We start from the raw sequence: 19,961 nt of genomic DNA on the forward strand, positions 1-19,961 counted from the left end.
CCATATCAAGGAAACGACACTGTACAAATATTAAAATATGCGCTAAACATAGAAATTGAAAAACAAATTAACCTAGAAAGTTGTTCTCTTATGGATTATAGAAGAGTGGGGAGGAGAAATAATCTAAAACATTTAATTCATGACAGCAATTATGAATCACTGTCCTGGTACCCCTTCTAATACCTATAAGTACACAAGATACCCAACTTGTAAGTAGGCTGTTTCAAAGTTCATTTTAAAAAACAAAAAAAACAAAAACAAAAACAGAGGGGCAGCTAGGTGGCGCAGTGGATAAAGCACCGGCCCTGGATTCAGGAGGACCTGAGTTCAAATCTGGCCTCAGACACTTGACACTTACTAGCTGTGTGACCCTGGGCAAGTCACTTAACCCCCATTGCCCCGCAAAAACCAAAAACCAAAAACATTTTAAGTCAGTTATTTGGAAATTAAAATTGTTTTCTTGCTAAAATAATGTTATATGATGTGATTAGGTTTCCAGATTCTCCTACAAAAGTCTAGGAAAAGCAATTGCAATAGAAGAAAGAAGTCTAAACTTAGATAGAGTTGAAAGTCATTGATTTGAATTTTGCCTGCAACCCTTGTAACCATGAGCAAGTTATTTTCCTTCTTTGAAACTCATTTTCAGACCTATAAAATGAGGAGAAAGTCTGCACTAACTAATGTCGCACCTCATTTTTTACTAAAAACTATTTCCCAGGTCGACTACCCATTTAATTTACTAGACTTAGCCCTAACTTATTTCAAGTTGTTGTTTCCAAAAACCAAAATGATTTTCAAAGGTAGGCTGTGAAGTTAATTCCATAAGTGGACATTTTGAAAGCCCCTTGAGTAATAACAGCATCAGTGAAATAAGCACAGACGCCAAAATAGGTACTCGGAAATGGTTCAAAACTCACTTGGATTTGTAAGGTCCAGCCGAAGTGTTTGTTTTTTGCATCTTACACGTACAACAATTTTAACTGGCTTTTGCTAGTTTTAGAAACAGAATAAAATACATAACCAATCAAAACCCAGTAAATGTCACCTACTGAACTAATTATGTATTCATGTTCAGGGGAATAAAAAAAATTATTTCAACCAATATGGTCAGGCTTCTCCCAAATATTTATCTAAATGCTTCTTTCAATGCAGGGTAAAAATCAATGGAGGGGCAGCTAGGTGGCTCAATGGATAGAGCACTGGCCCTGGAGTCAGGAGAACCTGAATTCAAATCCGGCCTCAGAACATTGACACTTACTAGCTGTGTGACCCTGGGCAAGTCACTTAACCCCAATTGCCTCACCAAAAAAAAAAAAAAAAAAGATCAACAGAAACAAAATTTTGAACAGGGAACTGAGAAACAGACACAAAAGAGCTAAAGTGCTAAAGAGTATAACAGTAGTACTAGAGAAGTACCATGTATACAAAGTCAGCCTAATGTTTATTCATGAAGCCAGAGTCACAAATCAGGACAGATCTGCTGGGGAGCAAAGGGACAGACAAATGGCATTGCAATATACATTCAATATAACTAGCAGATTGTGCCTACAATTTATATATTTCATAATTTTAAACTGGGTATTGAATGCAGCAAACTAAGCACTTAATGTAGTTCCTGAAAGGAGGGGCAGGATGGGGAATATTATCTAGCCATAGCTTTGTTCTATCATCCTGAGGGTTCTAATCACTGTTCAGTAACTCTGGGTGATCAGAGGAAAATGCAGACTTAAACAGCCTCTTAGTCCCTGCAAAGACTACTCTAGAGCCCTTCTTTTTTTTTTTTTTTTTTTAGTGAGGCAATTGGGGTTAAGTGACTTGCCCAGGGTCACACAGCTAGTAAGTGTTAAGTGTCTGAGGCCGGATTTGAACTCAGGTACTCCTGACTCCAGGGCTGGTGCTCTATCCACTGTGCCATCTAGCTGCCCCCAGAGCCCTTCTTAAGGCCCAGAAACAATCCCTTCACTATGGTCCTCAGATTGATGACTCTTCTAAGTCATTCTAGGCCAGTCTAGATCTACTTCAACCACAAGTTCAAATTCTGGCTCTAACACCTACTAACTGTATGACCATGGGCCAGTCACTTCACTGGCTTTGGGCTCAGTCTTCTCATCTCTAAAATGGGTATTAAAAAGTTTGTACTGAGGCATTATATGAGAGTTAATATCATTAAGGAGGCTATGTTATTGGGCTTAATCTTTCCCATATAATGAGATATTTCTTCTTTGCCTCTAAGGTCCAAATTTCTGGATGTAAATAGACTCCTGATGGACTTCCAAAAACGTGTTTATTTCTTTTTTAAAATCAGCATACATAAGGGCACACCAGAAATAGGCAACAAAATGGGCATCTTGAATAACAACCTTGAATTCAAAAAAAAAAAAATTAAATCCAAATCGTAGCCCTCAGAATCACTTAGACGATATTTCTTTCTTTCTTTTTTTTTAGGGCAGGGCAATGAGGGTTAAGTGACTTGCCCAAGGTCACACAGCTGGTAAGTATCAAGTGTCTGAGGCTGGATTTGAACTCAGGTCCTCCTGAATCCAGGGCTGGTGCTTTATCCACTGCACCACCTAGCTGCCCCCACTTAGAAGATATTTCAAAGATGCATAGGCAGATGCTCCATGGACTGGCACACACAAGCCCTGTATCTACCTTCTAGCTCTCTAAGGCAGGGCTCAACAAATCTCAGGTGCTAGGTCACCATGGTGCCTAGAAATTTCATCCTGACTTCTATTTTCATCAAAACGACCTTATTCAAAATGTATAAAAATGCAATTTATTTTTCCTGGTCATAAGTTTTATTACAATGATGAAGCTAAAAGAAAATGTTTATAGCATTGAGGACCCCTCACACATCTTAGCTTCAGTCATACTAGGCCTTGGGTTCCATATAACACAAAAGTGGGGTCACTGGCCATTAGGGTTTCCGTTTATCCCATATATAACTGAGGAAGTAGTCTAGTGAGATTTACTCAGCTCCTTCCTCTTTGAGCCCTTCCAAGAGATACTGTTCAAAACCTTTTTTTTTTTTTGGTGGGGCAATGAAGGTTAAGTGACTTGCCCAGGGTCACACAGCTAGTAAGCGTCAAGTGTCTGAGGTTGGATTTGAACTCAGGTCCTCCTGAATCCAGGGCTGGTGCTTTATCCACTGCGCCACCTAGCTGCCCCCAAAACCTTTTAAAGAACCTCAGTAACCTAAGTTGGGTCTTGATCTAAAGTTAGAACAGGTAATAAGTTGCTACCTTCTTTATTTCTTCTGTTTTTTTTTTTCCATCTTTGAAAGCTGACACCTATATCCAAATGAAATTTACTGAGCATCATAATAAGGAGAAATAAATAGAATCATCCCCAGATAGGCAGCGACTATTGCACTGGCTTTTCACTATGGAGTAACTAGAACTATCTGCCCTTTCACTTTCATTTCTCCATTACTCCACTGTCTTGTATTTCTCCTCCCCTAACTTCAGAGGAAAAGGGAGAAAAAACAGCTCCAGACACCTGAGTTAGAATAGAAAGGGGCAGTAACTAGGGAAGAAGTTCCATATTTAGCTAGGAGAGCAGGTTTCATATAAGAAGATACATCAAGAGGAAAATATTTTCCTATTTCTCAGCAAAAGTGTATTTCTATTTATTTTTTTTTAATATAATGATATTGCCACCTCACATTTTTCTAAGAGGTGAGCAGTAAGTTCATACATGGAAGGCCTCAAAACAGTAAATGTAAAAAAACTGAGAATATAGGGAAGATACAATTTTTGGAACTACACAATCAAGACCTTTAAAATTGTCTCTCTAAACTAATACAGTTTCTACATTTAAAACCTAAACTTTAGTGTTGACTCACATGTTCCCTCAATATATTGTTCAGTATGAAAGGTTAAGAGGTAAACATACTGGCAGAAACTAGGCATAGGCCAGTGTCTTACACCATATACCAAAGTGAAGTCAAGATGGGTACATGATTTAGACATAAAGGGTGTTACCACAGGCAAATTAGAAGACGAAGGAATAGTTTACCTGTCAGATCTATGGAGAGGGGAAGAATTTATGACCAAAAATGAGATAGAGAACATTATTAAGTGCAAAATGGATCATTTTGATTACATTAAATTGTTTTTGCACAAACAAAACCAATGCAATCCAAGATTAAAAGCAAAGCAGAGGGGGCAGCTAGGTGGCGAAGTGGATAAAGCACCAGCCCTGGATTTCAGGAGGGCCTGAGTTCAAATGTGACCTCAGACACTTGACACTTACTAGCTGTGTGACCCTGGGCAAGTCACTTAACCTTCACTGCCCCACCAAAAACCAACAACAAAACAACCCTAAACCATTACAAAGCAGAAAGCTGGGAAACAATTCAGTGTTTTTGGTAAAGGCTTCATTTCTTTTTTTTGTTTGTTTTTTGCGGGACAATGGGGGTTAAGTGACTTGCCCAGGGTCACATAGCTGGTAAGTGTCAAGTGCCTGAGGCCGGATTTGAACTCAGGTACTCCTGAGTCCAGGGCCAGTGCTTTATCCACTGCGCCACCTAGCCGCCCCCAAAGGCCTCATTTCTAAAATATACAGAGAACTGAAGGAAATTTATAAAAAAACAAGTCATTCCCCAGTTGGTAATGGATATAAATAATCAGCTTTTAGATGAAGAAATTAAAGCTATCTATAGCCATATGAAAAAATGTCCTCAATCACTACTGATTAGAGAAGTGCAAATTAAAACTACTCTGAGGTACCACCTCACACCTATCATATTGGCTAATATGACAAAAAAGAAAATGATAAATGTTGGAGAAGATGTGGGAAAATTGGAACATTAATGCATTTTGTTGGTGGAGTTGTGAAATGATCCAAACATTCTGGAGAGCAATTTGAAACTATGCCCTAAAGGCTATAAAGCTGTGAATACCCTATGACCCAGTAATATCACTACTAGGTCTATCTCAGATTGCTTCCTGGCGTGGGGGGGGGGGGGTGGGAAGAGATCTAGAACTCTAAATCTTACAAAACTGAATGTTGAAAACTTTCTTTACATGTAACTGGGGGAAAATACTATTAAAATATCTAATTTTTATAAAAGGTAAACATACTAAAGCTCTTAGACTATCTATACATGTCTCATATATAACCTAAAGCTCAACACTTAGTTCTATTATTCTATTATACCAGAACTATAGGATACCCAGTTTCTTCTTAATCAAACCATAAAAAAGTGGAATGAGTTGCCTTTGTATAGAATTCTCAATCATTAGAAATAGGAATTGGGAGGGGGTGGGGGGAGAGAGAAGGGTCCTATGCCTCAAAGCTTTCTGGGAACCTCCTGGCTGTCTATAGATAGTTCAACACTGGTCATGACTGGTCAGAGTGAGAACAAGGATGAAAGAAAAGAGGGGTGGGAAGACACAACCTGTTACTATCTGACATATGCCTGGGAAGGTCCAATTGTTGCTGTTGATCAGTCATGTCCAACTCTTCAGGACCCCTTTTTGGGGTTTTCCTGGCAAAGATACTGCAGTGGTTTGCATTTCCTTATGCAGCTTATTTTACAGATGAAGAAACTGAAGCAAACAGGGTAAAGTGCCTTGCCCAGGATCACCCAGCTAGTAAGTGTCTGAAACCAGATTAGACCTCAGAAAGATGAGATTTCCAGACTCCAGGCATGGCACTCTCTCCACTACGCCACCTAACCGACAAATTGCTGTCATGGAAAATCAAAATCCTAAATCCTTTCTGCATGTTCAATGAAGCTAAACCAACATAGCTTCAATGTAATCTCTCCCAAAAGCAGTCTCAAAACTCAGGACAGAGTCCCAATCCTGCAAAGGCAGGTGTTGGTAATCCTTTCTGGATGACCCCACAGCTGGTGGGGAAGGGGGTTTGGGGGTAAAAAGAGGATGGAGGGAAGAATACAGGCTTTTCCATTACATACCACCTGGGAAGATGTGCCAGTGATATTATGTAATGGATTCCTAGTAAGGTATAATGAGTTGAACTAGATAATTTCACTATGGTTCCATCTAGCTCTGAGTTGGCATGTGTGATTTTATTTATATATTTATGTATGCATGTACGTTGTTGTTGTCTGTCCTTTGTTTTTTTTTTGTTTTTGGTGAGGCAATTGGGGTTAAGTGACTTGCCCAGGGTCACACAGCTAGTTAAGTGTCAAGTGTCTGAGGCTGGATTTGAACTCAGATCCTCCTGAATCCAAGGTCAGTGCTTTATCCCCTGTGCCACCTAGCTGCCCCAGCATGTGTGATTTATGGGGTTCTTTCAGTTAACAGCCATTGTAGCTGTGCTTTTCAAACCACCTAATGGCAGGAACTATGGTACTAAATACTAATAATTCTATCCAATGGAAACATAATACACCAAATTCTGAATATAGTGTTTTTTTGTTGGTTTTTTTTTTTTTGCGGGGCAACGGGGGTTAAGTGACTTGCCCAGGGTCACACAGCTAGTAAGTGTCAAGTGTCTGAGGCTAGATTTGAACTCAGGTACTCCTGAATCCAGGGCCAGCACTTTAACCACTGCACCATCTAGCTGCCCCCTGAATATAGTGTTTTTAACTATAAAATAAGTCACAAGGTCAAAATCATAAGCAGATGACCAAAATAAATTTCATATAACATGGAATAGTAACTTATCACTACTAATAATCTAATATTTCCTCTTTACCTGAACCTGCTGTGGCTGTTGGACCTGGATCTGTTGTTCTTGCTGGGTCTGCTGCTGAACACTGGTGGTTACAGGACAGGCAAGTTCAAGTAAAGACCCAGCCACTTCGGTGCTATCTGTGTAAATGCAATTTCCACCCTGTTGGTACACCATAGTAGTAGTAGCCGTTTGTTGGAACTCCTGAAGTGCTTCAGGTCCCTTGGATGCTAAGGAGTCCAGGAACTCCTTCATTCTGTGTTGTGGGATTGATCGTGCTTTCACTCGGATGTATTCTTCAAAGGAAATGGTGTTTTCCAAAGAATTATTCATATTGTAAAGTCTTTAGGATTCCTATAGATAAAGAATAAAGAGAAGGCACAGTTCATTTCTTTTCTCTCTCTTTTTTAAAAGATTTTGATAAGAGCAGAATTATTAGCAATCTTCATAATGGAAAAGACTTTTTGTAAGACAGCTGGATATACCTAGAATCTTGGGCGAAGATTTTTCCATACAAGTTTATATAGTAATATGTTTCTCTTAAACCACATTACTTCTATGCTGAAATCAACTTGTATATGCTCCTGTTTAGCTAGTTTTCCTCACAATGATGGGAAATACAGAGAGACAATGGAAGAGAGAACACTCAATAAAGGGAAAGTATTGTTGTTATTAGCCAAAGTATGGCTTTTTTATTTGTATTTTGTATTGACAAAGGTATACCAGAATTCATTTGTTACACGAAAAAGACTGTAAATCATAACTTTATTTTGAAGGGGAATGGAAAAAAACAGGAAAAAGACCACATGGCTAGAAAACAAAACAAAACAAAAAATCCACATTTCATCTAGTCCCTAGTGAAAGTGACAAACACATTCATCATACAATGTGTAAGATGAATATTGCATCTTATTCGATAAAACAAGAGTTAATCAATAAACTGGGGTCATATTCACTTCTAGTACTATCAAAAAAAGCTTTATAAAGTATTCTGTGAACTGTTTATAAAGTATTCTGTGAACTGTTAAAATATATTTGTTGTATGACTAATGTAGAAATATGTTTAATGTGATTGTACATATTTAACCTATATCAGATTGCTTGCTGTCTTGGGGAGGTGGGAGGGAGGGAGGAAATTTGGAACTAGAAATCTCATAAAAACAAATGTTGAAAACACTTTTATGATTTAATAAAAGGCACCATAGACAATGTAGTATTAAAAAAAAGAATGTTGAAAACTACCTTTACATGTAAATGGAATAAAATAAAATGCTATTTAAAAAAATTAAACAAGTGCTAGGTACAACTGGAAATACATTTGGAGAACTATTTCTTAATTTTTTAATAAAGAGTAAAAAGCAAAAAAAAATACTAATAGTATTAATTATGCAGATACTGTATATGTAGCTAAACTTTAATCTGATAAATCTTACTCTTCTGCCATCTAATTTCTTTGGAACAAACATCCAAACACTTCTCCACAGATTTTTCTTGGAAGGAAACATACTATATAAATGCAAAGTAACCATTCCCTAGTTGGTGTGTAGTAAGCGTTTAGGTGAACAGAATTGTTAGTGGATGTACAACGGACAGTTCACCAGTCAAAAGCTCACTCTAAAATGTTCTCCAGTTTAGTCCTGATGACAGACCTAACAGCTGTCCAAAATGAAGCCAAATGCTAAGTTGTTTGATGAGATGCTTTCTCCAAAGCCAGGATTCTTAGCATGATACAGCTGGGTCAGGCATTCCAAGAGGCTTTTTCTTTTTTTGTGGGGCAATTGGGGTTAAGTGACTTTCCCAGGGTCACACAAAGAGGCTTTTTCAATAAACAAAACTAAATGAGCAAGCTTGGTGCTGAACTACCATCCTTTTTTTGAGGGTAGGGGTGGTGGAGAGAAGTTATTTACTATGGATATGGAATGTAGCATATGCTGTCAAATATACTGGCTGATTATCTCGAACTCTTTTTTATTTTACAAATTTTTGTTACATAACTATGAAAGACTTAAGAACTCTGATCAATGTAATGAGCAACCATGATTCCAATAGACTAATGATGAAGACTGTAATACCTACCTGCTTGGCAGAGAGGTGATAGACTAAATATAAAGAATGAGACACTTTTTTTCTTTTCTTTTCTTTTTGGGAGGCAATTGGGGTTAAGTGATTTGCCCAGGGTCACACAGCCAGTAAGTGTTAAGTGTCTGAGGCCCGAATCTGAACTCAGGTCCTCCTGACTCCAGGGCCGGTGCTCCATCCACTGTGCCATCTAGCTGCCCTGAGACACACTTTTTGAACAAGGACTATGGGGAAATTTGCTCTGCTTGTTACAAGAATTTGGTTTTTCTCTGTTTCTCTGTTTACAATTGGGGGAGGGTAGGAAAGAAAATAAATGCCTGTTAATTGAAAAAATTTAATTAAAAAAACCCACCTTTGTTATTAGGGAAGCCTGGGGGTGTAGTATACTGATTTGAAAATTATATAAAAGCAAAACAACAACAACAACAAAAAACCCACAAGGCCTAAATTAATTTTTTTTTAATGGGGGAAAAGAAGACTCATGAATTGTAAGCACCCTGCCCAACAAAAATCTCCTGATCCCAAGGGGCTCTAAGCAGATGAATTTGGTTTGGGATCTTTCCCCAGGGATCCAAGTCACTGTTTGATTCAGTCATAAATCCCTGAGATATCTGAAAAAGCTCAGTCTCCACAAAGACATGTTTTTCCAGAGGTTGGTTTTCACATGCCAATGTTAAAAGACATAACCTGCCCTTTCCACTACCTCAAACTAATCCTATGAATGCCTACCCTGAGTGAGTTCCAAACTAAACTCAGAAAGATTTGATAAGAATCAGACTGGCCTCAGCAAGTCACATAATTGTTAGCCCCTGAGATGCTTCCCCAAATCACATTTAATTTGTATTTATGTCTCAAATTCTATATTTATTTATATTTATTTGGTTAATAAACCCTGCCTAAGGGGAAGCTAGATGGCGCAGTGGATAAAGCACCAGTCCTGGATTCAGGAGGACCTGAGTTCAAATCTAACCTCAGACACTTGACACTTAACTAGCTGTGTGACCCTGGGCAAGTCACTTAATCCTCATTGCCCCACCAAATAAAAAAGAAAGAGAAAAAAGAAACATAACCTACAATAAACCCTGCCTATATTCAATTAATCTTTAGTCAAGAACTCAAGAGAACTAAAATTTCAATTTCAAAGGGTATTTTAGTGCTAACAAGAGTCAAAAGAAAGAGGGGTTGCAAGGATAAAGGAGAGAAATGAAAGCTGGTCTAATTCTTCAGAGACCTCCATCATCCTTCTTAAGAGCTCCAATTATCAGTGTAAAAAACCAAAAACAAACAAAAACAAAAAACACTTTCTGGAAAAAAAAGGCAATGGTTAGCAAATATCCCAGAGGTATCTGGTTCAAAGAAAATTCCTTCATAAGTTAGTTGTACCTTTATCACCTCTGAAACCTGAGAATATATGTTAAGTATTTCTAAGAAGAAAACAAAATTATTATAGGTAGAAGACCCAAAAATCTAACCTTTTAGGTTAAAAAGTTTTAAAAAAAAAGCTTTTTTTTTAAAGAAAAAAAAGATTTTAGGTTAAAAGCTTTTAAAAAATTAATTACTCCACAGGAAAAGACACAGCTTAAAGCTACTCTACCCAAAATACTACAAAAAGAATAGTTTTCTACCTCTTAGATGGGCTGATCAAAAGTCATGACTAACACTGGAGAGTGTCCCAGGACTGTAGTTCCACACAGGAAGAAGAAAAAAAAACTACAGACTAGAAGAGAAAAAGAACCTAAGATTGATAAATAAGGTCAATGTCTCCTGATTTTTTTTTTGGTGACAAAAGAAAAGAAAGAAAATAAGTAGTGAACTTAAGAGTTAATTTCTTAATGCTCTCTGCACTCTTCAAAAAATGGGGGAGAGAGAATGATTTTCTGAAGAATTCTGACACAGTTACATTGAATCTAGCTGCAATAGTTTTGAAATCTAGATACACATGGCAGTCTCCACAAGCCAAACAATATAAAGTATGACAGTTCACCCAGGGAAGTTCCAGATACCCTTTTCCCTGTCTCACCTTATAGTCCCTTCCTAGTCATGGCTCATCAACATTGCCATTTACCCCTAAAAGAGATCATCCTTATAGCTCACAGTTCCTTTCTTAGTAGTAAAGATAAAGGACAGTCAAACTAATATTCTAAACCTTCTAGTAAAAGTCAGGTAGGAGCTTTTAGAGCCAAATTCTTAACAAAGGTGGTAACAATTAGTATCAAAAACTCAGTCACTAAGTATACACAAATTTAAAAAACAGAGAGAAAGAATGAGATACATTCCTCTAAAGGAAGTGACAAATTATGGCCCCATCTAGACAAATGTGAGGCACCAGCTGCCAGCAAAGAACGATTTTTACATGTTCAAATAAAGTTCTATTGTATTTTAAAACATAAAAACTAGTCTTAGCTGGCAGGAAAGCCAACAAACATCAAAAGATACCATTTTACAGAAATGGGAACTTGATAACATAGGAACATACTCAATCATTAAAATAAGGTAAGCAGGAATATAAATGGAAAAGCCGTTGTAAACACAAAGGATTGGCAGACATCATCAGTCAAGATTTCCACTACATTTAGAGTCAGAACAGGTATCCTCTCACTTATATCTCTCCCAGTCTACTCGCTGCTTCCCTATTCCCTATGAACATAGCCATGTCTCTTCTGTCCTCAAAAATAACACCCAAAAACCACTTGATTCATCTATCCCCATAACTATCTTCCCATATCTCTCCTATTCGTTTGCAATTAAACTCCTTGAGAACGACTTCTACAATAAGTGCCTCCACTTCCTTTCCTCTTGCTCTCTTCTTCACTTTCTGCATTCTGGCTTCCTTCTTTTCTAGGTTGCCAATCACCGCAATTGTCAAATCTAATGGCTTTTTATCTCAATTCCCATTTTTTCGGATCCTTCTGAGGTCTCTGACTCCTTGATACTTCCTTCTCTATAGATTTTCCACTTTTCTCTCCTGCCTTTCTTCTTACCTATCAGATCATTCCTTCTCAATCTCCTTTACTGGATCTTCATTGGGGTCATACCTGCTAATTGAGGGTCCCAAAGGGCTCTGTCCTGGGTCTTCTCTTCTCCCTCTATACTATTTCATTTGGTAATCTCAGCTCCCGGGGATTCAGTTATCTCTCTACTGATGGGAATTTAAAACTGCCACAACTCTTGATGTAGGCCCTTATCATCTTAGACTTTGACTATAGCCTGCTAGTTGGCCTGTCTGCCAAAAGTCCATTCTCCACTCAGCTGTCAAAATCTTATAAAGTGTAGGTCTGACTATGTCACTGCCCCTATCAAATAAACTCTACTGGCTCCTATCACCTTCAGGATGAAATATAAAATCATAAAAATGTTCAAAGCATTTCATAACATGTCCCCCACCACTCCCTTTTCAAATCTTCTTGTATCTTACATCACACCTCCACAACCACCACCCACCATGCACTTTTCAATCCAGTGGCATTGGCCTCCTTGCTGTTCCTTGAACAAGACACTCATCTTCCAATTCCAGACCTTGTCACTGGATGTCACCTGTATATCTGGAACATTCTCTCTCTTCATCTCCACCTCCTGGCTTCCCCTGCTTCCTTTCAAGTCCTAGCTAAAATTTCACCTTCTACAGGAAACCTTTCTTGATCCCTCTTAATTTTGGTGTCTTCCAGTCCATCCTCTATATAGCTTGTTTGTACCTAGTTATTTGCAATGTAGTTTCACCCATTAGATTGTGAGCTCCTGGAGATCTGGGACTATCATTCAGCTTTTCCCAGAACTTAGCACAATGACTGGGATATAGAGACTTAAACTGACTAATTAGTTTTTAAAAATGAAAAATAAAAGAGTATGATCACTTATAACAATGTATGGCTTGTCTGCTCTTTATGTGGTGGCAAGGAATTGGAAGTTGAGGGGATGCCCATCAATTGGGGAATGGCTGGACAAGTTGTGGTATATGAATAAAATGGAATACTATTGTGCTGTAAGAAACGATGAGCAGGAGGAGTTCAGAGAAACCTGGAGGGCTGATGATGAGTGAGATGAGCAGAACCAGAACATTGTACACAATATCATCAACACTGAGTGTTGATCTACTGTGATGGACTATATTCTTCTCACCAATGCAATGGTACAGAAGAGTTCCAGGGAACTCATGATAGAAGAGGATCTCCAAATCCAAGGACAAAAAAAAAAAAAAAAAAGAACTGTGGAGTATAGATGCTGAATGAACCATACTATTTCTTTTGTTTTTGGTGCTGTTGTTTTTTCTATTTTGAGGTTTTTCGTCATTACTCTAATTTTTCTCTTATAACATGACTAATGCAGAAATAGGATTAATGTGTGTGTGTGTATGTGTGTGTGTGTGTGTGTGTTTGTATAAACCCATATCAGATTACCTGCTGTCTAGGGGAGGGAGAAAAATCTGAAATCGGAAAGCCTGTATAAACAAAAGTTGAGAACTATCTTGACATGTAACGGGAAAAAAAATATTAATTTAAAAAAAAAAGAAAGACAATGTATGGCTTGTGAAAAGAGCTAATGATCCCTTATGAGAGGACTATAAGGCATATAAAGGCATATATCTCATGATATATAGAAAGGCTTTTCTAGACTAGTCTCAAATCAAATTTCAAAATGTCTTCTAATATCCTTATATCACCTTATATATTATATATGTGCACTACTATACTAACATACTATATATTATAAAAAGACAAAAGTTAGAATTAAAAATATAAGATGAAACAATATTTTAAATCATTTAAATTTTATTTACTAATGGTTCATATAATCTTTTTATTCTCACATTTCAGTGAGAGCAATGTGAGTGAATGATGTTCCTTATTTTTAAAAATCTTGGCTTACTACTGATACAGCAATAAGCTGCAATATGCTAGACAGGAAGAAAAAAGTGACCACTCTACTTTATGGAACTCTCAGTCTTTCCAAGATATCTTGAGCACATGACAATCTGACAAATGGCCCAAGTGAAGGTATGTGGGGCAATGTGTTTATTAAATTTTTACAATTCTATTTTATATTTTAAAGTTTTTAAACAAACATTTATTAATAGGGAAGGGGGAGATACATAAAGGCAATAATCATATCTTGCTGTGGGCAGTAGAAAGGGCAATAGGTAAAAAGCACAGGACTTGGAGTGAGGAAAAACTGAATTCAAATCCTGCCTCCAATACCAGTTGCTGTGTGACCCTGGGCAAGTCAGTTAACCTCCCCCCAGTCTCAGATTCATTGTCTATAAAAAAAAAATGACAATAGCAGCACCCACCTCACAGGGTTGTCATGAAAATGAGGTAACATGTCCACTGCTTTGTAAACCTTAAAATATTTTACAAATATTAGCTATTATCATGTTAATCAACCAACCAATCAATAAGCATTTATTTAAGTGCCTACAAAGTTCCAGGCACTGTGCTAAGCACTGGGGATACAAAAAGACAGTCTCTGCCCTCAAGGAGCTATGCAGTAAGTAAACACTGGGAGGTGGTTACAACTGGAATCTTATTACTGACAGCTGAGAAGGACAGAATGTGTGGAACACCATTCTACCTTTTTAAGAAAGTCATTATTAGAATTCTGGGCCACAAGGAATGACTGACTGGAATAAATCTATAACTTATGTAAAACTGTTGTCTGAAATATAGATAAGCACATTGCAGTAGCCACATCAGAACACTGATTTGGGGATTGTTTATAAATAGCTCTTCATGTAGTTGGTAGTGTCTTGTTCAGAGTAGTCTTCTTTAACCCACCTGTAATTATCAAAGCAGCCACAAATTAGGCAAATTTTTTCTTTCTTTAGGAGAGTATGCTTAACAGCCAGTCTTCAAGCTCTTGGTTTGCTCTGATTCCAAACTATGCCCAATTCAAATTCAGTCAGTTGTATGGAAACAGTTTTCTCTTGCCCTATCTTCTTGTCTTTTTTCTGTGACCTGCAGTCCAAAGAGCCCCCTCCAAGAAAAGGGGGATCCTGTTCTGGACTTAGGTGTGTGAGAAAATAATGGGATTTGGCAGATACTCAAAGGCTCACCTGGAGATTAATCTAAACTGACTGAATTAAGTGAGAGTGATTGACTTTGCTGATTAGCCTACTTCAAGTTAATTACATTGTAACCACACCTGGCTGGCCCTTAAGGAGGTATTGTTCTCAGAAGCTAAGGACTTTGAACTCAACTGGAGACCACAGACCACCTTCAAGTCCAGTGAACCAATGGATTTGGATGACGCCTACCAATCAGCTAGAAGCAATGTGTAGGGACCACCTCTGCTCCAGTCCTATAAAAAGCCTCCACACTCAGTTTGAGAGGAGTTGGTGGTAGAAGCAGGCTTTTGGTGGAGGACTTGAGGAAGAACCAGACCAGGCTGCAACTCTAGGCTAGATAGGCCTTTTCTTAACTCTACATGTTCTTTTTTATTTTTTCTAATACCTAGTATGCTTTAATAAATGCTTAATGCAGGGTGGCTAGGTGGTGCAGTGGATAAAGCACTGGCCCTGGATTCAGGAGGACCTGAGTTCAAATCCAGCCTCGGACACTCGACACTTGCTGGCTGTGTGACCCTGGGCAAGTCACAACTCCCATTGCCCTGCAAACCCGCCCCCCAACCACACAAATAAATGCTTAATGCCCAAAGACTGGTGCTAAAGCTTCTAATTTAAGGCGACCACACATTAGATTTAAAACATCACACAATTTAAGGTGACCACACATTAGATTTTAAATATCACATGTGGGACCTAGAGTCATCCTAATGGTGGTCTGAACCCAAAGAGGAGTCAAGATTTTTTTCCACCCTCTGACTTATTTATGCCTCTACCCCCAATGTATGGGAGGAAAACTCTACAGCAAAGTTTAGGTATGGCTTAAAACTAGGGTCTCTGGAAACAGGATTAACAGGGTTCCCTTTAGAAAAGATATTCAATGGACAAACTAGATATCAGGTATAAAAGAGCTATTTGTTTCATCCACTATAAAAAAATACTTAGAATACCAACAATGCATAATCTCAAATTAAACTTAAAACATTTTAAATAACTCTTCACATCGATTACTCAGTTCTAGAAGGTATAACAACTTTTGTAGGCTGCTTAACAGATATTTCACATTCACTTCAGACCTGTACTGTTCAAACAATTCCCAAAGTACAGATCTTCTAGCCAGACAAGCACAGTTCTTCAGTTCCTTCAGTTCAGGATTCTAAAATTATCACCTCCTTCAAGAAGCAGTGTAGTTGTGGGAAGCACCTCCCACTAGGGAACAAGCACTGACTCAGAAATCCCAAACTCTGGAACTCAGGTAGCAATCAAGGCTGGAAATTTCCATTTCTTGAGATAATAGTTCAGTAACATGTGCTCAGATAAAGAACCACAAAGAAGAGGCAGCCAGGAACTTGAGGTTCAGTCTCTCAGGTTTGCCCAGGTGAGGGCAGGTTCTCCTTGCCATATGCTCATAGCTGCCACTGCATGGGGGGGGGGGGGGGGGGAGTAAGACAGAAAAATTCCCCACAGACCCTGCAGCTGGAAATCCAAAAGAAACCGCATTGTCCCTAAATGACAATTCAAACAAAAGAGAAGACATTCTTCTTTTTCTTTTTTTTTTTGGTGAGGCAATTGGGGTTAAGTGACTTGCCCAGGGTCACACAGCTAGTAATTGTTAAGTGTTTGAGGCCAGATTTGAACTCAGGTACTCCTGACTCCAGGGCCAGTGCTCTATCCACTGCGCCACCTAGCTGCCCCTTACTGAGCCACCTAGCTGCCCCAAGAGAAGACATTCTACAGGTCTAGTCTACTAATGGGTAGAGGTTCCTTCCAAATGCGTGCCTACTCGTCTTCAATATATCCCTGTCACAAGGACCAAGGGACCAATCAGGAACTGTTGTCATAGTAGAGCAAATGTCTAACTCCATGGGAAATGTCCCAACAGAGCAAATTGGGAGAATGCACCACTTACTACTGTTACACTTGTATTTGGGGTCTTGAGATATCCGAGCTGGATTATCTTCCTCTTTTATAGACACATCTAAATTTGGCAGGGGATCTAGTCCTTCATCCAGCTGGTGTACAGATGGTTGCAATGGGTGATATTCTGACCAACCTCTGATGAGGACTGTATGTGTTTTTACTTATGGTCACTGGACAGCTGGCAGCACCAGAGATCACATCAGAGACTGGGTCTCAAAGGCCATCTCATCAGCATACCTATCCCCTGTCTTCCTGTTTCTCTGTTTTCATCTGTTGGAGCTCTAAAGGGGCTGCAATCTGGACTAACAGCAGCCGAATATGGCCAAAATGAAGAGGTGGTTCTTGAAGAGTGCTAAAATCAGAGACCAGTACTCTACAGAGGAAGCTGAGATCTGTTTAAGAGTTGAAGCTTTACTGTGCATACCCTTTGGCCCAGCAATACCACTATTAGGTATTTTTCCCAAAGAGATCATAAAAAAGAGAAAAGGACCCACATGTACAAAAATATTTATAGCTGCTCTTTTTGTGGTAGCAAGGAATTGGAAATTATGGGGATGCCCATCAATTGCAGAATGGATGAACGAGTTGTGGTAAATGAATGTAATGGAATACTACCGTGCTGTAAGAAACGATGAGCAGGCAGATTTCAGAGAAACCTGGAAGGACTTACATGAACTGATGCTAAGTGAGATGAGCAGAACCAGGAGAACATTGTACTTAGTATCAACAACATTGTGTGTTGATCAACTGTGATAGACTTGACTCTTCTCAGCAATACAATGGTCCAAGATAGTTCCAAAGGACTCATGATGGAAAATGCTCTCGCAAATCCAGAAAAAAAGAACTGTGGAATTTAGATGCAGATTGAACCATACTATTTCTTTTTTGAGGTTTTCCCCTTTTGCTCAGATTCTTCTTTCACAGCATGACTAATGAAGAAATATGTTTAATGTGATTGTACCATATATGACCTATATCAGATTGCTTTCTCTCTTTGGGAAGGGGGAGGGAGAAAAATTTGAAACTAGAAATCTTACTAAAACAAATGTTGAAAACTATCTCTACATGTAACTAAAAAATAATAAAATCCTTTTATGGGAAAAAAGTTGAAGCTTTAGTTTACCACTCTTCTTCCTCCATAACAATAAAACAAAAAACCAAACTATGATAATCTGAAGAGCTAAACCTGACATTAAAATCTATCCCCCTCTTCCAAGAGACTATCTTTTGAAATTATGTCCTTTTTGAAACAACCTATCCCATTTTAAACATGAAGAAACTGAGCCCCCACCTCCCCAAATTAAGTAAATCTGCCCAAGGTCACAGAACTAGTCAAGTAGCATGGCTGGGATTCAAATATAGGGTCTCTGATTCCAAATGTTCCAACTACACTATGCTGCCCCACAATAATCCTGGAGAGATAAGTGGCATAAGTAGTGCAAGTATTATTACTCCTATCTTATAGATTAATAAACTGACTTTGAGAAGACACAAAGCCAGTACTCATGAGAACTGGGAAGCAAATTCAGGTCTGCTACCTCCAAGTTCAACGGCCTTTCTATTGCATTTAGCTTTGTCTGTGGGGTGGCCACTGCCATCACATAAAAGTATTAAGAGCTCCCTTAGGTCCCAGAACATTGGGAACTAGAAGTCAGTTGCTAATAAATTAGGAAGCAACTACATAATAATGTGGACCTTGTTAGATGTATCACTGATAAAGACTAGTAAATTTTTGAAGTTTTAAAAGTTATAAAAAGTCTAAGGGTTTTCAGTTTTTCTTTTCCACTAGGCACAAAACATCAATCCCACAAAACTTGGATAATTACAGGTAGCAGGAAAGATATAATTCCTTGACAAAACCTTCAAGGGCAGTATAAAAATGTTTCTACAATTAGTTCCCCATTTTCATTACTGTTTTTATTTGTTTTGTTTCTGGGTGGGGCAATGAGGGTTAAGTGACTTGCCCAGGGTCACACAGTGGCAAGTGTCTGAGGCCAGTCAGGTCCTCCTGAATCCAGGGCCAGTGCTTTATCCACTGCGCCGAGTAGCTGCCCCCTTCATTACTAATTTTGAAACAAACCTAACCAGACTAAAATATTCTCTCTGAATTAAAATCCTAACAGCTTAGCCAATCCTTAATAAAAATTTTCCATTCTACCAACATATATTGTTTTAACCCAACCTTCATGTCCAAATATATCTCTACCCAAAGAGCCATTCATTATAACAAATAAAATGGGGGGGGGGGGTAAGTTCAGCAAAACTAACAAACATTTATATCCATAGTCACCTACCTCTGTAAGGAAGGGGGATGCATTTTCTCATCTCTTCTCTGAGGCCAAGCTAGGTTGTTATAATTACAATAGCATTCTGTTTTGGTTTAGTGTTCTTTCCATTTACACTGCTGAAGTCATTGTGTAAAGAGTGTCCCCCAAATTCTTAGTGCAGTTTTAAGCTTTAATAACTTCAAAAGGATGCTACAAACTTACAAAACACATCTTTTGAAAGATTAAATTTCTCACAAAAGAAATTTAGCTGTTAAATTTGAATAGATGTTTACTTTTTGCTTTTTTGTGTGTTTTATTTTTGTGGGGCAATGAGGGTTAAGTGACTTCCCAGGGTCACACAGCTAGTAAGTGTCAAGTGTCTGAGGCCAGATTTGAACTCAGGTGCTCCTAAATCCAGGGCCGGTGCTTTATCCACTGTGCCACCTAGCTGCCCCCTAAATGTTTAATTTTTACAAGTTAGGGCACCCTGCCATTATGCATTTCATTTGCAACAGTTTCTAGATGACACTTTCTCAAACCAAGAGAGGTCTTGGGACAAACAGAGAAGGTTCTCTTGTGTAGTTGGTCACCTCAGTGGCCCAACCCAACTCCATTAGACTTTTTCTTGTGGGTACTCAAAACTGTTACATGTATATCACAACCTCATTTTATGGATTCTCTTAAAGCTAGCATTACAAATAATGCAATCCTTTCGGTCACTGAGCACCCACTGATGAAAGCTGTTGTTTTTTTTTACAAAGTTCCAAAATGGACTCGTGATATATAACACAAGATAGTGCTGAGGTTGAATTTTAACAAAATTGATGTTTAAACATTTGAAGTAACCTTTCATATTTTTGTGTAAAATTGTAGCATTTATGTTTTAAGTCATTAAAGCTCAAATTATGTGAAATAATTTCCCCACCTCTCCTCTCTGTATTTTTACCCCTTCCTAAGATAATCAAAATTCTCTTCATCCTCTCCCAACACCCCTA

General features: G+C 38.4%; 1 protein-coding gene across 1 annotated transcript in view; it reads right to left on the reverse strand.

Moving 5' to 3' along the window:
- QRICH1 (glutamine rich 1) overlaps positions 1–19,961 on the reverse strand; it is a 72,353-nt gene that overhangs the window by 44,065 nt on the left and 8,327 nt on the right. Inside the window, exon 3 of the mRNA XM_043979935.1 lies at positions 6,670–6,999. Coding sequence (XP_043835870.1) covers positions 6,670–6,978 — 309 coding nt within the window. The 5' untranslated portion in view covers positions 6,979–6,999. The remainder of the gene's footprint in view (positions 1–6,669; positions 7,000–19,961) is intronic.

This window comes from Dromiciops gliroides, chromosome 1 (assembly GCF_019393635.1).
Source record: "Dromiciops gliroides isolate mDroGli1 chromosome 1, mDroGli1.pri, whole genome shotgun sequence".
Classification (NCBI taxonomy): Eukaryota; Metazoa; Chordata; class Mammalia; order Microbiotheria; family Microbiotheriidae; genus Dromiciops; species Dromiciops gliroides.